The sequence below is a fragment of the Morus notabilis genome, unplaced genomic scaffold (assembly GCF_000414095.1).
Source record: "Morus notabilis unplaced genomic scaffold, ASM41409v2 Scaffold124, whole genome shotgun sequence".
NCBI lineage: Eukaryota > Viridiplantae > Streptophyta > Magnoliopsida > Rosales > Moraceae > Morus > Morus notabilis.
Window position 1 is genome coordinate 547428 of NW_010361697.1, and position 9901 is coordinate 557328.

The 9901-nt window shown below is 36.5% G+C and overlaps 1 protein-coding gene across 1 annotated transcript; it reads right to left on the bottom strand.

Annotated features, from left to right (window-relative positions):
• Positions 1–3183: 3183 nt before the first annotated feature.
• On the bottom strand, positions 3184–9901 carry LOC21405421 (myosin-11). The gene is made up of 9 exons (XM_024167224.1): positions 9818–9901; positions 8861–9058; positions 8562–8684; positions 8362–8399; positions 8097–8271; positions 4407–7556; positions 4205–4306; positions 3820–3956; positions 3184–3589 (listed from the first exon to the last, which is right to left on the bottom strand). Exons 1-9 carry the CDS (start codon positions 9899–9901, stop codon positions 3349–3351), a joined length of 4248 nt encoding a protein of 1415 aa, XP_024022992.1. The 3' UTR covers positions 3184–3348.

Below are 9901 nucleotides of genomic sequence, written 5' to 3' on the forward strand. Positions count from 1 at the left end.
AATAAACTAGACTCTCTTTCTATTCTCTCTCTTGCCCCAACCCCAACCTGAAGAAAGGGCCAGTATTTCTTACTTCTTAGGCGGAAAATGAATTGTCTGGGACATTCAATCCTAACAAGAACTAAAACTTAAGAGTAATGAATTGCTTTCTGTTATCTTTCATGTACATCACAAATTCAAGTATAATACAAGGATAAAGGTGCAATATTTTAGTTGGGTTTTGTGAGAAAATGCCATCTTTAACTGCATTGATGCTGACCCATTGAAGATAAGCACTTATGATCATAACTTATAAGGAATATTCCGGCAGAAATAGTGCATAAGGCAAGTTTTTTTTTGTTTTCTGCTTTTAACATCATCACAAAATAAGAACATTTTAGATTTTTTTTTAATTTTAAAAAAAGGTGATTACTCAAACAAATATTTGCTCATCAAAGATTAGCTAGACCAACAGGAGAGGCTGCAGATTGTAATAAAAACTTAGACCAGAGGCCTACACATTAGGAAATCAAAGACTTTGGCCAAAAAAGGCCTACAAACATACATAGTTATATATAATCTTCCACACAACAATAACACATAGAACTTGAAAAAGCAAGAATAACAAACTAGCATACATATTAAAGCCTCACTCGCCCTCATGGTAGAATTTTCTTGAAGGCCAGACGGATCATGTCAAGCCATCTTCGAGAGAGAGAGAGAGAGAGAGAGAGGATTCCGAGAAATAATGCCAAAGGATTGAAGTTGCCCTTCTAAGAGAATCCGCCGTCAAGAAGGCGATTCCATTTTCGAACAATCTCGTTTTTTATTTCTTCTTCTTCTTCTGCAGCAGCAACAGTAGTACATTGCAAAAACTCTAAAGAAAATCAAACACCAAAACCCCAGAAAAGAAAAAAATAGATATATCTTGGCTTGTGACCACCCCCACCAATATTTTTTTTTTGGGTTCAAACGTTAAGAGCCATTTTGGTGGGGGTGGTCTCTGCAAAGAGAATTGGGATATTGGTGTTTTTGTTGTTCTTGTTGTGTAGTACTAATAGTAGTACTAAGAGGATTTGATCATGAATATGGGATTGGTTGTTATAGGATCAAATTTTTGCCTTGGTCTCAAGGGCAATCAAAAGGCTGAGATGACTTAAGTAGCCAGTTTGTGGCCACTTTTCACCTAAAGGAACTCAAAAAGAAAAATAAAAAAGAGTGAAGTGAAGTTTTCAGGTTTAGCATCTTCCATGGCATATGCCATTGGCATTTGGCACATCCTCTCTTTGCTCCACATCTGCTTTCATTGTGTCTCTCAAAAGAAAAAAATGTGCTCTTTTTTCAACCCCCCTTTATTTATATATATATATATAGGTCTTATAATATAATATAATGTCAATTTGACGTGCCTAATGCTAGTCTCTTTGTTTTTAATTTATCCTTGCTAGTGAGCTTTTTGGAGAAATCATGCAATGGGAATCCACTATTGGATTTCTCTGGCCCACCAAGTGGGGAATTTTGGGGCAAACCAGTTTGAACCCACCACTTGATCTTCATCACCAATCAATTTAGTTTGTTGATTTGTTCATCTTAGCCGTTGAATTATAGCTTTGCTTAAACATGGTTTTGGACCCTTTTGTTGCCTATTGCAGCCTCACTCTAAGTCCACCAGCACAAAAGCCTTGATTGACATCTTTGTCATCATGGCTCAGAGAAATCTGTAAATTAGTGCTCCATTGGGTCTCAGTTAAACTTAGTTCTTCCACGTGTCACCTATCCTTGGCATGTGTATGCCACATATATCTGGTCTTGTTTACATGGAATCATACTCTCCATAAGGTTACTTTGAATATATAATATAAATTTAGGCCTTTTTTCTTCAGTGTTCTTTAGGATTTAAAATACTGTCCGAATGAGATTATCATTTTCTTAAGTGACACCAGCAACATCATACTGTTATTCGCATCAGGCATAAAAAGGGGTAATAGTCTTTTTTTCTTGATTGCGTAATGCCTATTAAAGAGGGGTGGTTTAACTTTTGTTCCACGAGCCATTGGTTTCCCAAATCTTTTGGGGCGTAAAATGCTCTTGATGAGTCACGTGACACCAATTTAAGAGGTGTTTTGTGAGTTCTAGCAAGACTCCATTTTGGGTAGTGTACATACGTAATTGTGCTCAGTTAAAAGGCAAAAGCAGGAGAATTTGTGATGGGGTCTAAAAATAATAATAATAATAATAATAATAACTACAGTTGTGAACATATAGTTTTTCATTAAATTTTGGTAAATATTCGTATTTTTCTTAATCTAATATGATTCTGATGTGATGCGATCTTCGTCAATATATTTATTCATTATCCTATCGGAATTCTTATATATATAAATAATATACAGACAAGTAGCTTGGTGCTTTTCTGGGGGGAAAAAAAAAATTGAGCTAATACTATTATTTACTATGCAAGCTCTTACTTACTCTAAAAGAATTACTAAATCTCAGTCGCAAGAAATCAAGTCAGATAATGGACCTATGTCTTTATAATTTAATTACAATAAAGAAAATAATATAAAAGAATCCAAGTCGTACACGTGGGATATTTAAGGGGTTTCTAAGTTTCATTACTGAAACATTGTAAAGACAAGTCAAGCATAATGGGGGGTAAATTGGAAAGAAGAAATTATATTGCAGAAGTTGATGACGTGTTAAGCTTTGAAGAATATTATTTGATGCCGAAACCAAAATCCTATGCCTAACTCCAAATGCCCATTTCTTTTCTGGTGTCGACATTCTAGGAAATATATGTATATGCATATGTGTGTATATATATTTATATATAAAGGGGACAAGGGTATATACCATGATCAAGCACACTGTGACCACTAAAAAAACTAGAGTCTATCATGGACAAAATTTGCAAATCTGAACTCAAACCTCTGAAAGCATATGGTATATTACAGAAAGCATCTCTCTAAAAGGGGAATGGAATTAAAGTGATCGAGAGAACATCAGTAACTTGCAAAAGGCAAGGAGCAAAAGTTGTTGATCTATTCAATAGTATTCGGAACGTTTCAGAACCATTTCATCACCAGTCATTAAAGAATAAAAGAAAAAAGAAATTCCAACTTTTTATTTCTTCGACACTTCAATAAATTTCAATATACCAATATCAGTTTTCATCATTTACAACCACTGGCAACTGGTGTTTACGTATATATACCTATACTATTATTCAAAAAATTGAATATTTGGACATGAAGGAAAACTGTGGTATCTTTGCAGATTCATGAAGAAAAAAAAAAAAAAAGAGAGAGAGACTACCTGAGATAGGTAGATTAAAAGATGACATTGCAGTCAATTGGTAAAAGCATGGATTCACGAGAACCACCTCTTGCCAGTCTTGGTTGTCTTGAGCTTCATCACCAGTTCCTCGCGCTGAGCTTCTGCTTGAGCGTATTTGAGGCTCATGTTCGAGTAGCGCTCGAGAATGTCCCTTAGTTCTGCCTCCAGAGATGACTTTGTCATTTCATATTTCTCTTTGGACACCACTTCACCTTCCAGTCTAGATTTCCTACTAGCATCCGCCACCAGGCCTTTTCGGCCCTCAGACACAAGCCTGTGGAGAATCAGAAAATTGGGTTCAGACCAAATTTACAAACTATTTAGGAAATAAGTACAAAATTCTCCATGATTTAAGCCATTATAATCGGACAAGTACCAACCAAAAAGCTTCTATGACCATGCAAGGAATACCAAATGAAAGTATTTCCCTTTAGATTTTGTTAATGCTAAGCTGAATATGGGGGCATTAATCTGTATTAAGGTGTAACATTTTCTAATACTCACTTATTAAGCTGAACTTTGTATTTGTTATTTTCTTCCAAAGCCTTGGCAAGTTGGTCCTCAAGCAACTGAATCTTTGAGCCAGTGTCAGCTCCATTTTCCCGTGGACTTCCATCAGGAAATTCATATCCACTACCGTTCTGCAAAGGTAGGGAAAAAAGAAAAAAGAAGTAGAAGCTTAAGAGAGTCAGAGATCAAATTATCCACAGTTGTCATCAAAAGTCAAATTTTGATTCTATTCCTTTCTTGTTGAAACATAATGATGTTGAGTAAGATTGGTCTCTCTTATATGCAAAAATAGACGACATGAAAGTCTTCCTATTTTGCTAGGCAAAATTTTTCCCGCATCAGTAAATAGAAGCAATGCAATAACTTTCAGATATCCAACCTCTCTTTGACTTTGTGTGCGGTGAGAATCTCGCCCAACTTCTTGTACCATTCCATTCCTTCTGGTGTCGCGATGTTCTCTCCCGCTCTTTGCCATTTCATTCTGTTAAGTTCAAGCACCACAAGAGTTTAAACATTTACAGTCATGTCATCAACAGTAAAATATTGTACCATTATGCAAATTAAGACCAAGTACTACATACTTTTGAGATCTTTGAAGTTTCATGGACAGGATTGACTTTGGTATTGGTCTTGGAAAAGTTCGGAGACTTTCGACCGCTGTACTCCCTTGGATTATGATGCCTCTCCTCTTTGACAAGTTTCAGTTCTTCTTCAAGGGCTGGAGATCTTCTTTGTCTCTTATCTCTTTCCTCCTGAAGTTGCTGTATCTTCTGCTGGTACTGATTGTTTTCTCTTCTAATCTGATTCAGTTCTTTCTTCAGCTCAGCATCTCTTTCCTCCAAGGCCATTTTTTCACTTTTGCAGTCCTCCAATTCAGACACGGACATCTTCAAAAATGATACATTCTCAACAAGTTCATTCTTCTCTGCCTTCAAATCTTCGCATTCGTTGGATCTTGCGAGCACAGACACTTCAAGTTTCTCTTTCTCAATCTTGGTTTCATCAAGCTCGTTCTTAAAAGCTAAAATCTCAGCCTCAAGATGAGCTAATTTCTGCAACTGAACCTTTAGATGGGCAGATTCTTCAACCAGTTCTCGCCGTTCAGATTCAAGAGCTCTGAGCCTTATTTCAAGATCATTTACAACGCTCTTCAGTTTTGCTTCACCAGATTTATAGTTCTCCGACAACTTTGAGAGTTTTTCATGGTCTTGATTGGAAGCAGCAAGTTCACTGGAGAGGCTTTTTAACTTCACTTCATAATCTTTTTGCTTGATTCTGAGCTCATCCTCGGTTTTCTTAATTTTAGATCGAGCTTGTTGAAGGTCTGCATCCAGTTTCGTGTTATCTGCGCGTAATCTGGATAGTTCCTCCATGGCATCAGAAGAGATTCTTTCATTTTCCTCATGTTTCGCTGAAAGTTTATTTATCAGAAGTTCTACCTCTTGCTGAAGATTCTCTACTTCGACTGCTTTCTCCATATACATCTGATTCAACAAGTTCTCTTCCTGATTAAATTTCTCTTTATGTCTCAAGTTTTCGTCAACAAGAGCAACTATTTCTGAAGCAAAGCACTTCTCTTTCGAAGCAAATTCTGCAAGCACTGAAGACAGACATTGTTCTAATTCATCAACTCTTTTGGAGCAATCTGTGAAACTTAAATGTGATTCCTCCAACTTCGCCTCCAAGAGGGAACAGCGGTTATGCAACTCCAGCTTTTCATTACTCAATTCTTCTTTCGATTTCTGAAGAGAATTGCACTCTTCAAGAAGGCTTTCAACAGTAGACTGCAACTTTGGATTTGCCCTTCTCAGATATTCACATTCTTCTTGAACTTCTAACAACTGATCTTCCATGTTCTCCAATTTTTGTTTCGCAGTTTCTTTTTCAGATGCCATCTCAATTCTTAATCTATTAATCTCATCCTGGAGAGTCATAGAATGAGATTTGGACTTCTCTAGTTCCAATTGACTGGACTCTTGCTCACTTGTCAAACATCTTAATTCATCTTCCAGACTAGCTACGAGCTCTGATAACTTCGCATTTTCTCCTTCAAGCTCTGACACATGAAGCTCGAGTTCTCGATTACCAGTTTCTAGCTCCGAAGATTTTCTTTCAAGTAACTTGTTGGCAGAGATATGGGGGTCCATACTGCTGGTAAGCACTGCCAAATCGTTTCGCAAGTCATTCAAACACTTGGAGGTTATCTCACTTTCTTGTAGCACAACTTCCATGTGTTCTTGAAGTTGAGTTTTGTCCCTTTGAAGATCAGAAACCTTAGCCTCTAGTTCACTTTGACTCTTCCTAAGAACCGAAATCTCCTCTTCCTTAGACAGCAAGTCAATATGAAGTTTTTCCACTTCAGACCTTTTTTCGGGCAAATCGTTATCCATCTCCGCCAATCTAGCTTCTGGTTCCATTTTCAAGCTCTGAAGTCGTTGAACCGAAGCATTATCATCATTTGCTTTCACACTCAGTTCAGCATCATTTGTTCGGAATTTCTGTCCACTCAGTTGGAACTCAAAGCTGGTTAAAGTGTTAGTTGAAACCTCACTGTGCGGAGACTCAAAATGAGCATTACTCCTCATCGCGCCTTTCTTTGATTCCTTGAGCTTGAACAAGAGTTCGAGGTTTTCTTCGGTCAACTCATTGCAGTCCCTCTCGAGCTCCTGCACCTTTTCCTTCAATTCTTCAATCTCATTCATCAAATTTACATCACTGCCATTTGTGGAGCCCATTTCAGCAGAATATGTGATACTGAGAGACCCTAATAATTTTGCTTTTAGATTAACAATTTGTTCTTCTTTATCTAGTAACTTACTCTTAAATTCTGTCTCAAGATCCAAAAGGGTTTGACTGTTGAGACTCTCTGCCTTCTCTATCTCTTGGTTTTTCTCCTCCAACGCCTGTTCGAGCTGTTTCACTTCGATGTTCAAATTCTTCTCTACCTCCTGCATCTTTTGGATCTGGTCTGTTAATCTCTTATTTTCCTCTACATTGACATCTGTGATTTCCCCCATATCACCGACTTTCGATTGTAGTGCTAGAAGATCTTCTATTTCTGTTTTCTGCTTGTCAATTGTCTCTTCCAGCTCCTGAAGAACAGAAACAAGCTCAATATTTGACTCTTGAGTTTTCTTCAACTGCAGGGCGAGATTGGCATTCGATTCCTTTTGAAACTTCAGTTCATCTTTCAACTCCTTTTCGATAAGGGGAAGATCTTCTCCTAGAGAAGTTAAATTCCCTGAGGATGTTTGTTTCACCATCGACTTTTCTAAGGAAAATCTTAACTGTTCAACTTCCTTCTTCAAATCGTCACGTTCGTCGTAGGCTGCTAGGAGCTCCAAATTCAAATTTTCCTGAACTTTTGACTGATCAGAAAATTCTCCCCTCAGTATGTCCAAATCCAGCATTAGCTTCCTGGCATTCCTCTCCCACATCTTAGCTTCTGCACGCAGCTCCTCAATCGTACCTTCTGCAGTGTCTCGGAAGTTTTTAGCGGAACTTGTGGTTGTTAAAGAAGATGCTGGAAACTCCTGCCTAGAATTCTCGGAGATATTCATCTGTGAATTAAATGATGCAGGCTTCGAAAGGGTGACACTATTTTCAGAGCCGATTGAATCAGCTCGCCTAACTAGGCTGTGCACATCACCACTATGGTCCCCAACAGATACATCTTCCGAACCTTCAGTGTCATAGCTTTTATGCGACTCTGATAAAGAAAAACTTGTTTCCTGCAAGGCACATGGAATTCACATCATTTTCGCCGTAACAAACGACTGGTTAAGAGTATGTGCAGGGAAGTTCCTAGACATGGTGCACATTACAAGACAAAATGAACGTAATTCATGTATATATGACCATTAATCAAAGTTTTAGAACACATTTAATTACATAAAGACTAGTATTCATATGTATATGTATATATATATATATATATTATATGTATATATAGTACATATCAACGCGTCAAGAAGATAAGCTATATATTTTTGTGAGGTATCATAAAGGGTATTTCCTATTGTTTTAGGATCATTATACATTAATCCTCAAAAGTTGTTTTGTGTAAGCATGAGAAACTCACTCTTCATAGTTTTCTCCTCTCCAAATGCTAGAACATTCTCTTAAATTATACAAGTACAAAAGCATCACGAGCACGGAGAGATAGATAATAGCATTGTAGGTCTTATAAGAATCACAGAAAATGCTCTTTATGGTCAATACACAAAGAGATAATGCCAATAGCCCGTTATGAGAGGAAAATGTAATCTTACTCTACTCCCAGGTTCTCCTGGATTTGAGATCAAGCGGAAATCTTTAGCGGCAGAAGATCCAAGACTCCTGGCAACTGTACTATCAGACACCGATCCATCTGACTTCGTGTCTATATCATGAGAGTTTCCATTAGGCTTCTCTAAATCATAGTTTCTCTCTTTTGAATCTTCATCCCTGAAAAAAAACACGTAGAAAAGCTTCATAATCACGCAGAAAATCAGACGTGTAATTCAAGTCTGAAGAATGGCCTTTTGTAATACTAGCCTGGAGTTTGTTCTTGGTGTTACACACTGAATTTTTACCTGCAAATCAGATCAACAAGCCAAAAAAGAAAAAATTAATAATGATTTTGATAAATAACTACCACATGAATTTATTTTCCAATGAGAGAAAAGGAAGCTATAACATACTAGTATTTAGAAAATAAATGACAATGAAAAAATAGCGTAGAATTGTAAACTTACTTGTAAAGTTGTTCCATAACTGCACTTTTTTAAGGACAGTGAGACAGGAACAGAAGCACTTGTACTCATATAATCTGTCATATTAACTGTAGCGTCTCCAAGGATGCCAGATCTAGCCGATCCCTATAATACGAAATTAATTCACTAAATTCAACATTCAGAATCAAAGTTGTGATATTGGTTAGCGAAAAGGTAATAACATCGAAGAGCAAATTATATTTCTTGATCAAAATAAACCCGACTTAGCAAAAATCAGGAACTGGGGATGCTAATTTTGAAAGATGAGAGTAATGACATACCATGAAAACAATAAGCTTGAAAGGGCAATCCTCCATTTCTTTTGAAGAACCGTCTTGCGAAACGCGAATCGACTCTGACAAAGTCTCGCTCCATTGACAATTTCCATTGTGCACGGCCGCTTTGCTCGTCTTTGCAATGGTTTTCCCAGTTTCTACAGAGACAACAGACACAACCAACTTGTCCCATCCTTTGGGCACCTAAATCACACATGTAAACTACAAGTAAGCACACATTAAATAGAAAAAAATATTGCATTATGAATCTACTACTCAACCTATGTCTAAAAGACATTAACATGACTATTTATTGAATGATTAAGGTCCAAATTATAATGAGGACTTTCAAGCAAAAAAAATTACAATAAGAACTTGAATGACATAGTACACGACAATCGAGGGGGTCACAAGCTTAGCCTAATGGTATTTTCACACTCACTCAAGCTTACCACTAATATTAATAATGTCCTATATGTGAATGTCTCACCCTATTAAAAAAAAAAAAAAAAAAAAAAAAAGCATTGTAAAAAGCAAAGAGTTTTAATTGTATGTCAAAACTTTTTTTCTTTTTTTGAGGGGCAAAACGTAGAGTTTTGGTATATACTAAATTCTGGAAAATTGGAGATGCCCTTGTAGGCATTTTTTTATTTGTAAATTTCTAACTACAGAAAAAAAGAGTATTAATGTTGATGAAAGTTGTTCTGGTAAAACTTAAACTGATCAATATGATTTTTTTGGCTAACTCTGATAACAATACTAACAATTTAAACGATTCAGGCAAAAAATAAATAAATAAATAAATAAACGATACCCAATTGGTATATTTTACAGATGAACCATAAAATCAATCAATTCCTCAGATGCAGAGCTACATTGCCATTTAAAAAAAAAAAAAAGAAAAAATGAACTTCTAATTCATCATTGTCAAAAAAAGTGTAAACATAAATAAAAATAAAATACCTGAAGGGCCTTAAAGCTGGAGAATTTGAAATCAAGTTTGTCTCCTGATTTAGCTGCCTGCCTGTGCCTATGTAACCTCAACAT

Bases quoted from the DNA above. Each gene is read 5' to 3' on its own strand.
- LOC21405421 (XM_024167224.1), bottom strand. From the start codon at position 9,901: ATGTTGAGGTTACATAGGCACAGGCAGGCAGCTAAATCAGGAGACAAA. The intron at 8,685-8,860 runs GTATGTCATTAC...TTCGTATTATAG, and splicing joins TCAAGCTTATTGTTTTCATG to GGATCGGCTAGATCTGGCAT. The intron at 7,557-8,096 runs GTAAGATTACAT...TGTGCCTTGCAG, and splicing joins CAGGAGAACCTGGGAGTAGA to GAAACAAGTTTTTCTTTATC.